The 19,061-nt window shown below is 33.5% G+C and overlaps 1 protein-coding gene across 2 annotated transcripts in view; it reads left to right on the forward strand.

Annotated features, from left to right (window-relative positions):
• The window catches only part of LOC118187911 (ankyrin repeat and SAM domain-containing protein 1A-like), a 411,400-nt gene that overhangs the window by 238,631 nt on the left and 153,708 nt on the right, over positions 1-19,061 (forward strand). Inside the window, exon 11 of one of the 2 annotated variants that reach the window (XM_085807269.1) lies at positions 14,121-14,789. The exons of the other annotated variant lie outside the window; for it this stretch is intronic. Within the exon in view, the coding sequence (XP_085663395.1) occupies positions 14,121-14,789 (669 nt within the window). The remainder of the gene's footprint in view (positions 1-14,120; positions 14,790-19,061) is intronic. 2 annotated transcript variants of the gene reach the window in all.

A 19,061-nucleotide genomic window follows, 5' to 3' on the forward strand; every position in this document is an offset into this window, starting at 1 on the left:
ACAATGTGGGTAGCTCTGAAATGGCTTAATTATTGATTTTTGCTCTGAAATGGCCTAAATATTGATTTTTAAGTGTTTTTTTTTTTTTTTTTTTTTTTTTTTGTGTGTGTGTGTGTGTGTGTGTGTGTGTGTGTGTGTGTGTTAATCATTTGCAAAGGAACAATCTGAATCATCAGAAGCAGTCCCAAGGCATTATGCTTCCACTCCATAACTTTACTTTGGGCACAATGTATTTAGGTACCATTCACCATGCATTTTTTACATCCACAAATGCCCACCTAATTGCCAAGTATTGTGACAATATTATGAAACCAGTGCCATGCCTTGGTATTCATCAAAACGGACTAAGAAGGAGATAATTGTTGAGTAGGTAAGTAATGTAATTTGCTGCAGCAGTGCTTCAAAGATAGTATTTCTTGGAACCCTGGAGTTTTACAAAATGAAATTTAGAGTATCCTTGAAAAATATAAATGGTTAAAAGCTAAAAATATTATGCATGAGACAATGTTTGGATAAAGTCATCTTCACTGCACAGCTTGGATACTAAACTTTTCTAATTGTTTAATCCAGAACATTCACATTGCACTGTTTGCCTCATAGTTAACAAAATATTGGTGAATTTACATGGATATTTTAATGGTTTTACGTAAGTGTAATGTGAAAATCCTTGATGTCTGCCTCGTTCCTCTGAAGCCAACAGGTCTCACTTGTTTTACCGTAATTAATTAAACAAATATGAAATTAGGCTAAAGATCTCAATAAAACATTATCATATTTTGCTCCTGGGAGAGCAAGATTAAGCACAGCTACCTTTATCTATGAGAAAACAAAAGGGGGTGAAAAGCACATTCACCTTCTCCCTAGAAAGACATAACTTACTTTATAGGCTTTGCATGAAAAATAATTTCATCTGTGACACATTAATTTGATATGCATTTCAGTAAAAATTTTAAATGTTTTCCATCAGACAGATTATTAAAACTATTCGCAAGATTGATTCAGGTTAAAATAAATAACAGAAATTCACCTTCATTTGTGTGTGATACCAGCCCTTCCTTTTTTTTTTTTTTTTTAAAGAATTTTTTTGAGTGATGCCAAAATAAAGTCTTTTGCTTTGCAGTTCATCAAGCAAGCCTTTTTCTGTGAACATTAACGAAAGTGTGGAAAGCCACTCTTCTCGCTGAATGTTATGCATGGGAGATTTTATTTTATAACATTTATGGTATGAAAATGTTTGGCTACAGTGAATATGTTCATTGGTATTATTAGACAAAAAATTATAGGTTTCTAGACATGTTTCATGTACTAAGTCCGTTTCTATGAGAAAATGCAAAATTGTATCACTGATTTGCCTGATAAATCTGATAGTATGCAAATTTCTACATTGTAAGTTAGGAAATTGATGAGATTGTTATAGCTTGATTTCAGCAACAAAAATAAGTTATCTGGAAATAGAAGTTTTAAGTTCTGGCATTTTTGGGGGTCAACTACATAAAAAATTTAAGCTTATTTAGATCTTTGAATTTCACTCCTATATCATGACTTACTCTGTCAATAATGTCCTTATACAGACACAGATATCTAAGGTTTTCAGTACCATCCCTATGTTGCTCCATAGGATGTCCAAATAAAAATCAGTTTCTTGCAATTTTTGTGTAAACTTGTTAAAATCATTTATAGTTTTTCTGAAGTTAGAAATTGTGTCTTTAACTCTCTCAATGCAATATTTTACGTCTAAGGTCTCAAGAATAATAGCTGAATATGAATATCCTCTCCTAAGTGCTAGAAGCTACTGTATAACTCAGAAATTTTTAACCCCATTTGCTGCTGTTTATTTGTTCAAAACTCAGTGTTTGGCTGTTGCTGTCTTAAAATCTAAGTATAATGCAAACATATACATAGAAAAGGAAATGAGGGTGACTGTGTGTCAACTTTAATTCCATAATTTGAGAAAATACGTGAAAAAAGAATGTGAAAACTGGCACATCCATCCCACTAATTATAATAAGGAAAAGTTGCTTGATCACATTTTTTTAGTATCCTAAATTTGTTTTACATATATTTACCTAAACCCCTTTGAAATTATTGGCTATTTTGCGAAATGCTGGAATTTTATATTGGGTGCCTTTGAAAAATATGGATTCAGCAAGAGTTCCAAGAATAAAAATTGTTTGGAAACCTGTGATCCTTTCATAATTTCTCTATTTTAATCGCCCTCAGCATTATGCTTCAAAACATCTGTTTTCTATTGTTTGCATATTTGAAAACCAAATCTTGTGCTTCTGAATATTTTTAATTTGGTTATTGCAGATAAATGGGAATGGATTTTTTCATAGCAAATCTTGGCTTTATGAAAATTTGCTAATATCGCAGAAATCAGTGCTGTTCCACACTCTGTTGTCTGCCTTAAAAAGAACACATGGCTAACAAAATAGCTTATTTTTCTATTTACATGCAGGTAACTATTTTGAGTTTGAATAATATTCTATTTTAAAATGAGTGGTGTAATTCTTCTTCTTCTTCTTTTTCTTTTCTTTTCTTTTCTTTTCTTTTTTTTTTTTTCACACAAAAATATCTTAGGTAAACCTTTCTTTCAATATGCAAATTATTGCTTTTTGTGAGAACTTGAGGCTATAAAAAAGAACATAGTTAGACAATCGAGACCACAGCATTGTGAAGCCAACAGCAGATCCCTCAAATGTAAACCTGTCTTATTGATTGTTTGCGTTGAAACAAGTCCTTCTCCATATTTTAAAAACACAGTTAAAATGATAATACATTTAAAATCCCTTCACATTTCACAAAAATGCTTTAATGAATTCGAATTATATTATTGTGTTAAAAGCATAAATGGAGACAGTATAGTAAGGCTTTTCATTAAACTTGAGTTCCTTGAGAGGACACACAACTAGTGAACAGTAGGCTAGTGCAGTGGGGAGAACAGTTGAGAGATATCTTGATACGTAAGTAGTGATATTAGATTTTTACCGCACTGATGTGTGCCACTCAGCTGTGGTTTACTTGTATTTAGCTGCATTAACATGTAAATCTTTTGGGAGATTTCAGGGAATTCTTGGAACTTAGTCATTTCCAGTGAATTCATGAGGAAAATGGCATTCATAACTTTCTCAAGAAGAGAAAGCTTTAAAGTCTCAGGTAATTACCAGAATATTGGTCGTAAGATCAGGAGATCATTATTGGTGAAGAGAAATGTGAGAGAATCTGTAACCCAAGGTGCATGTGCAGAATCATTCAGAAAGTTAGAGATTTTCTTGTGCGTGGAATCATAATTTGGAGAAGAAGAATACAGTTTCTGATGTGATGGATAAACATATTTGGATGTTAGGCTATTGGGTATAAAATGCAGCTCACAACTTTTTTGGGGGAGTCAAGACCACACTTGCACTTCGGAGTGTGGAAACAGCCATTGGCTGAGACGCTGACATAAAAAACACGTAGTAGGGAATTTTTGTTGCTGTGATATCTTCTAACACTGACCTCCTGGCCAGCAATTGATTTCAAGTGAAAAATCTGCTTTTCCACATATGTGCAAGGCACTACTGCGAAAAAGACAGGTAGAAGACAGGTTTGTTTGCCCACAGTTTTGAGAAATAAGGGATGAGAATCCCTTTTCACTAACTTCATCTCTGATAGTTTGCAAATTAGTGTCTACATTAAATTCATTCAGGGTAACTTTTATTGGGATTTCAGCATGTTTCCTATAAGTGTGGAAATGGATATCTGCGTTTTTCAGGCTGTCCATTGCTTTCTCATCCATAGGATCATAGGTCAAAGAAGACCCTGGTTTTATCACATGATTAGGTTGGTGACATCAATTTTGACATTGCAGAGACTGAGTGTAGATTTAATATCATTCCAGGAGACATCAGGGAGGGGGCAGATGATAGGAGGCAGGAATTTGGGTGACTTTTGAAGTGGAACCTTTACTTTTGTTGCAGTAGGTCCTGGTTAATCAATGTCATCAGTGTGTTTGGAATCAAGAATTCCTTTGAGAGCGACAGTGGTAGATGTGAAAATTTGAATACAGGGTTCACCAGTATTTGAATTTATATGCAAAATTTCAGAACACACAGATCATCGTTATCAGAAACTTTGTGATAAAGTGGAATAGTCATGTGGTTATCTATCTTGACAAATTTTCTTGAGTGAGGAAAAGCTGCAGAGCCATCACTTTCTATAACTGGTACATTAGAATCTGTGGTGCAGGGATCATCATTATCTTCAACAGGATCTGTTGAGCTTCTTAAGTTTAGTAAGTGCATCCATAATAAGTGTTTGGAAGTCATGAAAATCATTATGTGCTATGCATTCATCAATGGTATAAAGATAATTACCATATCCTGTCATGCCAGCCAACATTACATTTAGTAAGCATTTTCCAAACAAGCAGAGGATCAGTATCATTTATGGAATAATTCATCATAAAATCCATAGTAAAAAATAACTGTGTCAATCATTTGTACCCTTCTCATAACAATGGTAGACCTTCTGTTTATAGACCAAAGGTAATTTGAGCTGATCTGAACAACTTGATTACCCAAAAGGAAAAATGCTACAAATTTGGATGTAGGTGAAAACTGTTAGTCATCTGCTCTTAACCACCTGATGTATATGAGTACAGCCAAAGCAACTCGATCTCATTTACTATGAATGAACATAATATTATTTATTATTTTTTCTTTTAATAAAATGCCAGATAAAAATTTTGTTGGAAAGTATTATTACTAAAAATGGCTGGGGCCTTAGTGCCTTTAGTCCAATGATAGCACACAATTGATAAAGCATCCAAAGGATACAACCAAAGGATATTTTTACTGAAAACTGGGTTCCAAGCACATCAGGGACAGAAGATATAAATGTCAGTCTAACCACAAAAAAAGAAAATGTGCTGTCTTCAGTAGGCAGAGATTTGTTGCTGCAGCTGGTGATATGCCACTAAGCATCTCCTTAGAACATCAAACACATGTTCAATTGGACCTGTGGTGCCAGTTTATGTTGTGAATATTTTTATTGCCCAATAGCTGTTGTTATTTTAAATTTTGTTCTATTAACTGACGGTATTATGCAATTCTTTTATACCATTGCTAAAACTTTAGTTGGTATGAGCATCACTACCGATAGTAAAAAATAGTGTTTCTTTTTTAATAACTGGGTTCAGCTGTTAATGATGCTTTTTTCACCCATATTTTTTATGACTATACCAAATCACAAACAGAATGCCCAAAGTTACATAAAAATTTAAATCTTGTAATTTCTTTTTTTAGTAGTAGACATATTAAATTATTTATATATCTTCCGTAATGATTTCTGATGATGGGGCTGCTGAAATAAACAAGATTTCAAAAGGTGAAAGTTGCCATGTATTTCCTCATTATGTAATATAATAAAAATTTTAATTTGCGAGAGAACAAAATACTAATGAAAAAGTTTTCAATTAAATGACTTGGAATTTTACTTCAATAATAATTTTTACTTTTAAAACAAATTTTTTGTAAAAAGTGTATATTAGTTGCCATATATTAATGTATGTTAGTTGTGATGCCAGTTTTAATGTGTATATTAGTGTAAATTAATTTTTGCAATGTTAAGTGTATATTAGTTTAGAAAAAGTATGTGTTAGTTATTTTTATTCCAAATTGTTGCATTAAAGATTGCAATAAGTTTTGGACTACCGTAATTTCGCACGTATAGTCCGCACCATCGTATAGTCCGCAGACACGATTTTATATAAAAAAAATTTCAAAAATCGTCAGATAGTCCGCACCACCGGATAGTCCGCGGACTATACGTCCGAAATTACGTTTTTTTAATACGGCAATATTCCCATGCCTTTTAAACACATCCTTTTGTTTGCGCCAATTTCTCACCGCTTTCTCGTCCACTTCAAAATAACGGGGTAAAATCCTAGTATACGGGGCAGCCTTGGTGCGACTTTGAAAATTATCGCCAACACCAAAAATGATCCAAAGAACGCCTATATATATAGTATACACACATAGTATATATACTATATACATAGTATATACTATGTTTAACTATATATTTTCTTTGAATGACCCGTTAACTACTCATCGTATATGTCCCGTTTTCACTGCTCATCATAAAGTCGCCAAAAGTAGCCAAATCCCGTGTGCACCGAATACTAATATTAAACCAATAACGGCCCGCTTCTCTATTTCATCTTATTCAGCTTTCTCAACTACCTTGAGTTTAACTCAGCAGTAAAAACTTCGGCGATGTTTCATCAACGTTGTGAGTGCTCACACAAGACTTTCTTTGGCTCATATCCCGGCATCGCTTGATGCGCGAGCCTGGATTTTAGGAGCTCTACTTGCTACTACTCATTCGTTCTGCACTATGCTCTATGGTTTACTATCGATACGATACATACGAATGTTTTCTTGGAATCTCGCGCTTTTTTTATATTTGATCATCGGCAGTTCACGACAGCGTGTTTTTTAAATTTCAACGATTTTAACCGTGAACAACCAGCGTATTATCCGCACTGGTGGATAGTCCGCAGCTTCAAAAATTTGCATTTTAAACACAGATAGTCCGCGGACTATACGCGCGAAATTACGGTAATTGTATGACAAACATCATCTTCCATAATGATAGAAGTCATTTTTCTGTTGACGTAGCTCTGAAACACAATCCCATGCTGTACTTTTACATATTTATTTCGCAAATTTTTGAATCCCATGCTGTACTTTTACATACAGTCAAAAGTCTTTAATCCAGGCGTCCTTAATACGGAATGATCTATAATCCGGATCTCAAAGCTACAAACTTTCTGAGCATGTGTAAACGCATAATGCGTTTACGCAGGCACATAATACCTTTACGCATGCGCGTTTAACGTATAACGGACGGTATAAGCTAGGCTAAAATTATCTATTTCAGTTAATGTTGCAGATTGCGTTGTTCCTTAATCTTCTAATTGGATCCGGCTTATTATTTTTTGCAGACTGTTAAAGCAATTTTATAAAAAAATAAGCTTGAACTTTCGATTATGTCAAAAAGAGTTTCCGATTCTGGAGCTAGCAAAGCATCTACAAAGCAAAAGCATATTTCGATGTACCGCTTCCAATAGTGAAGAAAGTGACGGAAAGGTTATTGAAAACGAAAAAATTGCGATTGACAAATTAGTCGGTGTTCTCGACACAGCAATTATAGGACTTGAACAGCGGAACTTTGTAACTGAACAAGAAATTATGTCTGTTTATAGAATTAAAGAGAAAGTATTAGCACATAAAACAAAGCAACTTAAACAACTTACATTGAAAGTAATGTTTAATAAAGTGAGCAAATAAATACAGTCAAAAGTCGTTAATTCGGACACCCATAATTCGGAATGATCTATAATCCGGACCTCAAAACTAAAAACTTTCTGCGCATGCGCCGTGTTGACACATGCGCATAGGCGTTTACGCGTGCGCGTAAGACCTGTTACGACTGCGCATATGAGTGTGCACAAGTGCAGAATACGTTTTCGCGTGCGCGTTTTATGTATAATGGACGTATAAGCTAAATAATTATCTATTTCAGTTAATGTTGATGATTGCGTTGTTCCTTAATTTTCGAATTGGATCCGGCTTATTATTTTTTGCAGACTGTAAGAGCAATTTTATAAAAGTAAGTTTAAACTTTCGATTATATCAAATAGAATTTCCGATATATATTTGTTAATATGTAAAGGATCTAAAGCGAAAGTATGTTTTGAAATCCGAAATCTGTTTATCAATTTCACGCTGCTCGGCGGGGGGAATGCCGCGGCGGGCGCGTAATGAATTGGAAGTTGATCTGTCAGCACTATCCTTATCTTCAGAGCAGATGTTTTTATTTTATTTGGCTTATAATTCCTTATCAAATGTAGTATTTCAGCTCGATGTGCTCCGTCTTTGATATGATTTAAAACAAGTTCCTCGTCATTATAATTCGCTTCCGATAGCGAAGAAAGTGACAGAGGTTATTGAAAACGAAAAAATTTCGATTGAGAAATTAGTCAGTATTCTCGATACAGCAATTATAGGACCTTGAACAGCGAACTTTGTAACTGAACAAGAAATAATGTCTGTTTAATAGAATTAAAGAGAAAGTATTATCACATGAAACGAAGCAAAACTTAAACAACTTACATTGAAAGAAATGTTTAATAAAGTAAACAAATAAATATTAAGCTTTTTCTTTTTGCAAATTTTGATACCCTTTAGATCATAATTGTTCTTTATTTCATAAATTACGGTTTCATACTTTTAATTTTAGAATTTCTGCATGCCATCTTACGAGATTTAAACTGATGATCTATAATCCGGAAAAATCGATAATCCGGAATCGCCGAAGTCCCGACGAGTCCGGATTAACGACTTTTGACTGTATTAAGGTTTTTTTTGTAAATTTTGATACCATTTAGATCATAATTGCTCTTTATTTCATAAATTATGGTTTCATATTTTTAATTTTATAATTTCTGCATGCCACCTTACCAGATTTAAACTGATGATCTATAATCCGGAAAAACCGACAATCCGGAATCGCTGAAGTCCCGACGAGTCCGGATTTAAGACTTTTGACTGTATTTATTTTGCTTCTTAAGAGTGACACAAGTATAAATTTAGCCTACTACACTTCAGCTGTTCTAGAATACATGCCTCTGTCTCACTAGTTTTAGCCTGAAATGAATCATATTGTCCTGTTCCTCAGAAAGTAGAAACATTGAATGAGAGAGGAGAAAGATTCAGATGAAACTTCTCTCTCCTTTCATTTTCTGTTGTACTCTTTTTCTTTTTTCTTTTCCTTGAGCTTTATTATTTTCAACATCTTTCACATGTATTATATTGAAAGACATGAAAAGAGAAACCTCCCCTGTAATGAGCTTCTCTTTCTGTCCTTTTCTTCACATTCCATTTCTGCCCTGTAAAGAGCTTTTACTGAAACAAGATTTTCGGATAGCCAGCAATGGCAGCTTCCATTAATGCTGGGTACACTGTATTTCCAGTAAACTAAACTGGTCTTCCTAGCATTATTCATCCAAATTAAGACATGCAATATTTTTGATGTCCTCTACTTCCAACAAGGTCATCTGACTCTTGAAAAATATAGGGTAAGATTATGCTTAATAATATGAAGTGATATAGGTCTCCAAAATTGTAAGCTTATTTGACTATAAATCACTGCTATTGGTACAAGTTTGCAGTTTCACTGGCTGATCAAAGAACAGTCAGATTAAAATTTTCATCAACTCCTTCAGTGGTAAGCACTTTTTTAATCTCTTAGCAAAATGTTTCTCCAGCTTGTGCTTTAAAAAGAAATTAAGCTCATCACAATTGAAAAACCTCATGGTTTATGTGAAACGTTTTCCAATTTTATTGTAGTTTAGATGGGAGCCATCCTCTTAGAAACCAATTGCTTATACTTTTTTGATTTTTTTTTTTTCCTTTTCTTTTTCTGATTTATAGTGGAATTTGCCATGTTTGCATTCTGATGGCATGTAAAAATATTTAATGCTTGTTTCTTATACAAAACAGAAAAACCAATATTTTATATAGTTTTAATCCACAGAAAAATGCTGCTTTCTTGATCCGTGGAAAGCAAAGTATGTGGGCTGTTCTGTACTTAATTTTCTTTTGTTCAGCCTTTTTTTGCAAAATTATTTTGGTACTGTTTTATTGCTCAGTTACTGAACAGATACTGTTCTGCATATTTTTGCACATTTCTTTGGTCCACTTCCTGCTATAAAATATGATAAGTATATTATTAAAACTTTAAATCCTTGGATGTCTTAGTAGCATGATATTTGAGCATCAGTAATGGTCCTTTTAGCCAAAATCGGGTTTCTGTTTTCAAAAATGCTGAATGAATTCTGCAGGAAAACCTATTAGAACATATATTAAACTTAAATTGTATAATTTTAAAATAATATACATGTCACATTTTTTCAGTAGTAGTTAGTACCTGTAGTAGACGAGGTGGCCCGAAACTAAAGCAGTTTCAAAAATAGTGTTCCAGAAGAAGGCCTGTAATCAAAATTAATAAAATATTTATTATATATCTTTTAAATAAAGTTTGCATAATATTGTCGCATAGATGAGGAGATCCTACAAATGAACAGGCAAGTACAAGTCTAAACTCATGACTTTTTATTAACTTGAACTGAATGAAGAGCTACTTATATATAGCTGGTGAACATGCTGAAACATTCCAGACATAGAATGTTCTGGAAGAATAAGAAGGAAATTTACATAGATAACATTTAACAAGAAGGAAATGTACATAAAAACCAATTATCAGGCATCTCGCCGTTGATGGGTTTCGAACCCGGGACCTTCGGGTTTCGAGTCCTACGCTTTCTCCGCTAAGCTATGAGGAGCTCGGTCGAACAGAGCAATTTTTGCTACGATATGAAAAGTATTGTTGAATAGAAGTATCACACTGTAGTATAAATGATATATACTTTTTGAGAATATAGTATAAATGATATTTGCTTTTAGAGAAAAAGGCATAATAAAGATCTGCCTTTTGATTAAATTGGTAAAAAATGAGCCCTTTATCTGACATTTTTTGGGAACCATGCGTAAACTATCTGGCTATTGAGATTGTACTTTAATAAGATAATAAAAACATGTCAGCTAATCAGCTGTTATTCTTATCGTCTAAGTAAGGTCTTCAAGCATATTTTTTAACTTTAAAATTCAGTGATGTAGTATAGATCATTAACCATATGTTAATTTTGCCATGACTCCTGGACTTCCACCTTTCTCCAAATAAAGAATAATGGCTTGAATTTGTTAAAGGAAAACTGAATAGACTTTGAAACAGAGATAAAGCTCCATTTGTAGAGACCGTTACTTTTTTTAAACCAGGCAGTATGAAAAGTTTGTTTCTGTGCTTTTGCATATATTTGAATCATGGATCTACTAGTTTCTGGCTAGAACTTATACCATGAAAATATATGCAGGAACATGTAATAATTCACTGTTTTCTTTCCTACTTAAAAGGAACTAGGAACAAGCACAACATGTAGTCAACCAGGTCCAAGTGTTGACGAATTATTGTCTATCACATTTTAGTATGGGCAGTGTTAGGTTTTCCAAAGCTAGTAAACATGAAAAGTCAGCTGTACCCTCACTATGATTCAAGCCATGGATTTCCCATTTACTAGTTGAAAATCTCTTACCAATTGCACCACAAGAGCACACATTGGAAAATGGAATAATTCTCTGCACATTCATCGCCTTAATGTTGCAATCAGTATAGCAGGTCATCAAGAAGGGGCCATGCTGTATGTCCGATGACCCAAAGAGACAAGATAGAAGTGGTATTTCAGTGAATGATAATATCTGGCCACTTTCAGCTTTTGCTGAAGATCAGAAACATTGTTTATATATATATATATTTATTTTCAGCAGCATGTTGCGGCTACACACTACTCAGCACAATTAATGTGCCTGTTCCAAAAGGCTTACATTTTTGATAATTTTGTAGCAAGAAAGCAGAGCAGACAGACAGGAATGCAGCTACGCCAAAGCATGGAAAGCAGGTGCGTAATGTTCAGGATGAAATCCTAAGTCAGACTGAATTAGTTTTGGTTCTCAAAGCATTTTGATTGGATAGTTAATTTTGCTGTAAAATTATTGTTGGCTGCTTGAGTTTTAGTTCAGTTTACATTATCAGAATTATGTAAGAGTCATACGGCATGGATTTTTCTCGAAATGACGCAGTGCAGAGAGGGGTTACTATTTTTAGAATAGAGAAGGGAAATTAATTTATGCTGCACTTTAATTTTTTACATATTCTTTTTCTTATATATATATATATATATTAAGGAGAGCACACCTTTACTGAATTTACTGAGCATTCAGCTTCTAGCATTACACATATAATAGATTTTCTAAAAGCCATTCTACTGACCTCTTTTGATGTAGAAAGAACATCTTCTGGTATTGAATTATATATCATAAAAATTGAGAGCAATTGTTAGAGATAGTAGCATAAACACTGAGTTTTTAGTGAATCATTTATGAAATTGTTTTTAACATAAGTTTTGAAATTTCATATAAATAAAATTTCTTTTTAAAAGTTTGCATTAGGCATTATTGTTCATCAAATTTGTTTTAATTTCAAATTGCAAGTGCAGAACTATTATGTTTGTCTTTTCTGTTTCTTATCATACATATAATTTTTGATTGAAATGGTTTACATTTCTTTAATTCATGCACTTCATGAGATATCAGAAGATTTGAGAGAAATTACAAGAATGAAAATGTTGTATATTTAAGAAACTCTATTTCCAGTTGTATCTTAGGAGCAAATTTCAGGACAACACCAGCCACATTCACAGTGGACCTTGCCGTGGAAAATAATGAATGGAGTAATTGGAAAGTGATTTCATTTCTTCCATGAGACCTCATGTAGGGTGGGTTGCAGGAAATGTGCATAGAATGCAGTGTTTATAGTTTGCCCATTGGGTCTTTATGAATAAGGATCATATAACAGCAGCTAGCATTGTGCCATACATATATTCTTTCTTTAGATCTGGAAAACCATCATTGCACAAATTCTTGGATTAATATTTCAGATGAGCTTCATGTGAGCATGCTCAAATTTTATCCATTGTATGATCATGCTCGTACTGTATTCAAGAAAATGATTTTTTATAAAAATTAATCTTATTCATGATTGTAATTTTCCAGACGAATCCTAGCAACCTTGAAATGCTGCCAAGTTTCAACCCCACAAGCACATGAGGAAACCAGTGCACCACACGTACAATTGTACCTTAAGAATATTAAAAATGGTTGTATAGTTGAGACCAGTCATACATGAGCTCTTAAGTTAACCTAATCATCAGCCAGCAAATCAGGCATAGTTGTTACTTGAAGATTTGAAACAACTAGTTGTTCAGGCCTAAGTGTGTTGCTGATGTTCTAGTATCCCTTCTTCAAAGTGTTCTGCACTTCTTTGTTGCAATTCATAGTAATGCATTAACTCTACAAGCCCCTATAAGTCCCTGGTAGCATTTCTTTGCTGTAGAGTCCCTTTCAGTTTTTGTTTCAAGCCAAGAACTCTGCTGTAATTTGAAACATAAATTTGTTAGCTGTGTTCAGCTAACTGTATAATGTAAATATGCACAAAGCATATTACAGGAAGGAAGGAAATGTTATAACCATTATGCTGATGGGAGAAGGCTCTGTAAGGATTACTATCATGATCACAAATATCACTATTTCCCTTCAGTGCTGCAGTTCTCACTATTAAATTCTGAACTCTTGCACAAATGGGGAGGATACACATTTGACACTGGAACTGAAAATATATTCATATATGAGAATGAAATGTGTATTTTAATTAGTGGAAATTCTTTTGTATGTAGAAGAAGTAAGTAGGAAAGGGGGACACACTTTTTTTTTGTGTGTGTTTAAAAGTTTTATACAATGATGGAATTATAGGGTGTTGAAAAAGGAGATGATTTTAGTTACTTGAAAAGTTTGTTTTTCGTATAGTACTCAAATAAATGACACATTACATGATAGTCCAAAACAATGTTTTATGTTTGCTTTTCTCTGAAAAGTGACATGCATGAATCAGTTAGTGATTTTTTGTTTGAGGGGGGGGAAGCATTCTAACTCGGCAACACTTAAAACATGTACTTATACAAGTTGTGAAATTTTTATAATATGATCCTTAAGTGTGACATCTGGATGACTTTTCCTGGAAAATCACTTAGGAATTTGGGTTTGGGAGGTTTGGAAGCTAAAACTGCAATCCTCAGTCATCTTGCTTACTTAAACCGATCCACTTATGAAAAAATGCTTATGTTCACTTAACCTAAATTCGGCTAATATGCTGAGGAATAGTGACTGTGATTGTCTTCTCTTTCATTGCAGATGATTTGTGACATACTTTTACACCACATGGAGCAACAATTATGTATTAAAATAAAATATGCTGCACTTTTAAACATACTAATTATTTCATTGAAATCTCAACTGCTGATATTCTTACTGTGTTTTTCATATTTTGTGGCTATATTTTCGCTCATTTTGTGTTTTAAAGTTTTATATTTTTAATGACTCAATAAAGTTAAATTTAACTTTCAGGCTGCTACTAAACCTCCTGCTAAACCTCCTAGGAAATCTGTTAGTCCACATTCCTCAGAACCAAAAAGTGCTGCTTCACAGAGGAATGCTTATGAATTCCTTTGCCTTGCATCCAGTAGAGTCAGTGCTAATTCTTCAAAGTTCCTTGACAGAAATAAGAACAAGCACGATGGATATAGTTATGTTAATCTTCATCATAAATCAGACTATGTTGATATGTCTCTTACTAATAGAGGTATTGCAACATATGAAAATCATGATATCATATGTGCCAATGGACTAGATATTGATAAGAAATCTTCCAATAGTGAGAATAAATGGAATTCACATTTTTCTTCCTCAACTAGCAAATTTTCTGAAATACTACCATTTTCTTTGTTCTGTGATGATGTGCACAGAAAAGTCAATTCTTTTAATAATCTTATGCCATCTAAAAGTACTCCAGCACTCCATGCCTCTAGACATACTTTAGATCAAGTGCTTCCTGTTACTACTAAAGAACTCCATGCTCTGAAACCAAATCACTTAAATTTGAAAAAAAAGAGAGCTTCTGTTCAAATACCCACAAGTCCAACAAATTATCAGCAACCACCAACGCCTGATAATCCACCGCCATCACCAGGTACTGCAGAAATAGGTATTCATGAAAAAATTCATCCTGATGGACAGGTAAAATATTTCAGTTGTTTTCTCAACTATTATTATTTATTTATCCCCCAACTTTCCAATTTATTCAGTCTAAATTGTGTGTATTTTTTTTCTCATAACTAGAATAGAAAATAGCTCATAAAAATTGAACTGAATAATTGAACTTTCATGAATAAACTCCGAAAATGAATTCAGGTTGTATGTACTTGTAAAATAATCTTTAACTTAATCTTCTAAATCTCATATTTACTTTGCTAATTTTGTTTCAACTCTGGTTGTGTTCCAAAGTCTCTTCAGTCCTTGTCCTTGTTTCCACACAAGATCTAATGCTTATGTTTCTACATATAGTAGGTAATGATCACGATCTTTGAGACATGGATTTAGAAGGCGATACTGTATCGGTTACAAGAAGTTTTCCTTGTGAAATTCTTTAGAAATTCTGCATAAAAACAATTTTTTTCACAGGAATTGATATGTTAGAGTTTATTATTTCAGTGCAGTTTCTTTATCAAAATCCAATATTTTGGACCTGATTGATGCTAGACTTAGTATAATAAAAAAATTTACAAGTTAATCGTTTTTCTTTAAATTTTCTTTAATTGTTCAAAGTTGAACTTTGTAGTAATTATTTATCATTTTTTAACTGGAAATAATTTTCTCTTTTTTATCTGTACATTATGAAATTATAACTGTGCAGTTTTCAGCAAATATAGATATCGTAAATAATAACAGAATGACCACATATAAATAAAATAAATCTAAATTGATCATTCACTAACATATACACAGCCTTTTTATTGCAGCGAAATTTTTCATGATGGCAATGATCAGTTCTCTATATTTATGAGGAAATTCTTAATGAAACTGAAAGCTTTAATGAAGAAATACTTACTGAAACTGAAAGCTTTTAGTGCTGTTTCATTCTAGAAAGTGTCTTGTCTAATCCGAGATCTGTAGTGTGTCTATAATCTGAAATCTGCAGAAACTATTTCTATTTCCACTCAGGTAGAATAAATGAAAAACTGAAGGTGATTTTTATTAGAAAGTTCTTATATTATGAATTTCTATGTTGAATTTTTGAATAGTGAAAAATGGAACAAAATCATAAATTTTCATGCATTTTTAATACAAAGTACTAATGATATTTGGCCATTATTGGTATGATGGTAAAACAGCCAACCCATTTGTTAAACAAATCTTGGCAAATGGGCTGGCTGCATGGAATCTTTGTATATTCCCATATGTAATATAAGTGCAGGCCACTTTCTCTTAAAATGTTCTTTGAAGGTATTCCTCTGTTAAGCAGATAATTCGCTTAATGAGTACTAATTTAGCATATTTCTGTCATTATACTAATAAAATTAGACTTGATTTTTAATACCATAATTTCAGTTTTTTCCCCATATTTTTTGTTTTGGGTAGTATCTAAAATTAAGGTAGTCAATATTGATTATGAGGCAAAACAATGTTAACATCATGCAGTAAACCTGCATTTTTTAAGACAGTTGGTTTACAAGCAATGCTTAACATTTCTTTCTAGAAATCTTAGCAACACAGATTTATTGCCATTATTGCGATTTTATTTAAATAATAAGTCTGAAATCCTATCAGTTCCCTTTCTTTTAAAACATTATAATTCATATTTATAGTCTGAACATCATTACTTAGTGAAACAGATTATTGTAAGTTTTTTGTCCCCTTTATATGAGAAATATTTATTCTTGATTTGCAAAGTCAGGTTAATCAAAAATTAGAGGAATGAAATGCTAGATGGGTATATGGTTTGGTCAAAAAAAAAAAAAAAAAAAAAAAAAGGTGATGATGATACTAAAAATTTTTTCCACTGAACTGTAGAATAACTGATCGTTTTGAAATGTAGCAATGACCTTACTGAATGTTATAAGAGAGAAAGAGGTTTGTGACAACACATAGTGAGTGTGGCAGTGGCCATGTAAAGTTGTGTTATGTGCAGCAGTAGTTAACCTGCAGTTGAACACTTTTTTTTCTTTATTTTTTACTTATTCGAACTCTTTTGTAACTAATAAAATAGGCTTCAAAAGGCAGCTCAAAATGCAGAGAAATTGCTATTCAAAATAAGAAAATAATTGAAAAGAAATCATATTAGGAATCATTACATTCTATCGTGCATATTGTAATTACACCTGGAAAATCTACAGCTTGAATCTTGGTAGTGAACAGTTCATTTTTCTTGTTTCTAGGCTCCGAAATGTGTGATAGTTTTCACAAGGAAACTCGAACTAAAAATTATGGTAGGCAATATTTTGTCAGCATAGGAATATTTTCAACTAGAGATATTGTAAAAAATTATTGTTATAGCTTTTATATGCTCTTGTGACATGAATAATAGCACATCCAACAATCTGTTAGAAGATCTGCGGTACGAATCCTGCTGGCTTGCTTGACATGTGACTTGTTTTACGGGAGCTCCATTGTGAGCACATGTTTTCTATATTCTACACTTATGGTATTTCGTGCTGAATGCCTCTGGATTTTCTGTCGAAGCTGGTGGTGTTCTGGGATATAAATTATGGAAGCACAAGATGTATGTGATTTAGTTTAAGATAGTGATCTTCAGACATGGATAAAATACTTAAGGATTTGCTCGCTAAAAAGAAATTCGACGCTGTGGGCTTTATTAATGCTACTGGATTTCTAAAAAGCACTATGGATTTCGGTAAAAAATTTCGTAATATTTGTGAATTACCTATTAAGGAAAATCATGATGTGGATGCTGTGTTTCAGAGACTCTTCGCTGAAACTAAAATTAAGGAAATGAAAGCCAAATGCAAAAACTTATTATGTAAGAGCGAACATTTTAGGGCACATAATAGTTCTATTGCTGATTCTGTTATTGTAAATTCTGATGTTAAGGAATGTTGTGTTTTAGGTAAAATGTCTAATGATAGTGATAAAATATTAATAATTTATTGAAATGTGCTAGTAAACCCAGTACTTCTAATGAATTACTGTTCTCTGATTATGTTAAAAATAGTAAAGAATTAGAAAAATCTGGTAAACTTAAGCATAATTCTAAAAAATGTGCACAAAATTAAACCACATTGCTTGGACGTATTTACTTCCCCTAGGAAGACCACCAAGCCATGTAAAATGTTAAAAAACAATGTTGATATTGCAATCTCGAATAAATTTACCTGTGTTAAACCTTTCAAGGTTGTTATTCAAGGGTAACCCTCTGACTGTCATAAGGAGGAAATTAAAGATGAGTTAACACTTTACCGACAGATCTCTTTGTCTTTGTTTGGAATGGCTAGGTGGCCTTTAGCAGCCTCCCCTGCTTTTACCACTGCTGTTGAGAAATTGCCAAAAAGGCGTTGGGGAGTGATTATAGGTAATAACACCATGCCGAAAGGCGAAGCTGAGTCAAGTACATTTAGTACGTGAGGTGAAAACTTTTGAAAACGAAAGTCCAAACATCTGGGGCATTCATTTCTCTTCACTGCTAGCTGTCCGAGCTGGGAGCAATTCTTCACTGGTATCTGGAGCGTGATTCGTCGAGGCCAGTCACGTGGGTGGTCACCCACCCAAGTACTGACCCCGATAGCTGCTGGAAAATGAACTTAGGCGAGCCTAAGAGATGGGGAAAGGAAATGTATGTATAGTATGAAGATCTGATATTTTCTTCTGTTGGAGAGGAAAGGCTCAGGTGCTGGGCACATCAACAGGCTCCTAGGCTGGGAAAGCCACATCCTGTGTAATAACTTGTGTAAGATAGCATATCTTTCTCTGGCATATCATGGTAAAGTTCATAACAGAGAAAAATTGTCGTGATGAACAATGAATGTTATAAGCATTGGGTGAGCCTTGCGTATGTACAGTACTAAGAGTCAGTCGAATCATAAGTTGGAGATGTAAAAAGCATAAATTTGAGTAACATATGCTACTGCAACGTCTTCCGGCGCTCAAATGAAGGAGGAATAGATTGAAGAGCAGGTCTAGGAAGTGCTGGGAGGAGCTACTGGGTCACGTGAAAATTAAGGTGGGGGATCGAACCCACGATCTCGATGCACGAAGAAAACCTAGTCTGCTCTTTACGACTAGGCTACGATCGCTCTTGGAGAGTTAAATGAGAATTTAATTTGAGTCTTCGGCGAATTTAATCAACTATATCACAGCCTGGAATCCCAGCATAAATATTTCAGCGGCATTTTTTGCAGTTCTTATTTTCTGAATATGATTTATGATGTTACGTAGTAAATTACTGATTCTTGAGTCTTGTATCCATGCTATTGCTTCATTTAAATCTTCTGGGGG

The sequence above is a fragment of the Stegodyphus dumicola genome, chromosome X1 (genome assembly GCF_044657685.1).
Source record: "Stegodyphus dumicola isolate Sdum_Otavi_A_Nest chromosome X1, ASM4465768v1".
NCBI lineage: Eukaryota > Metazoa > Arthropoda > Arachnida > Araneae > Eresidae > Stegodyphus > Stegodyphus dumicola.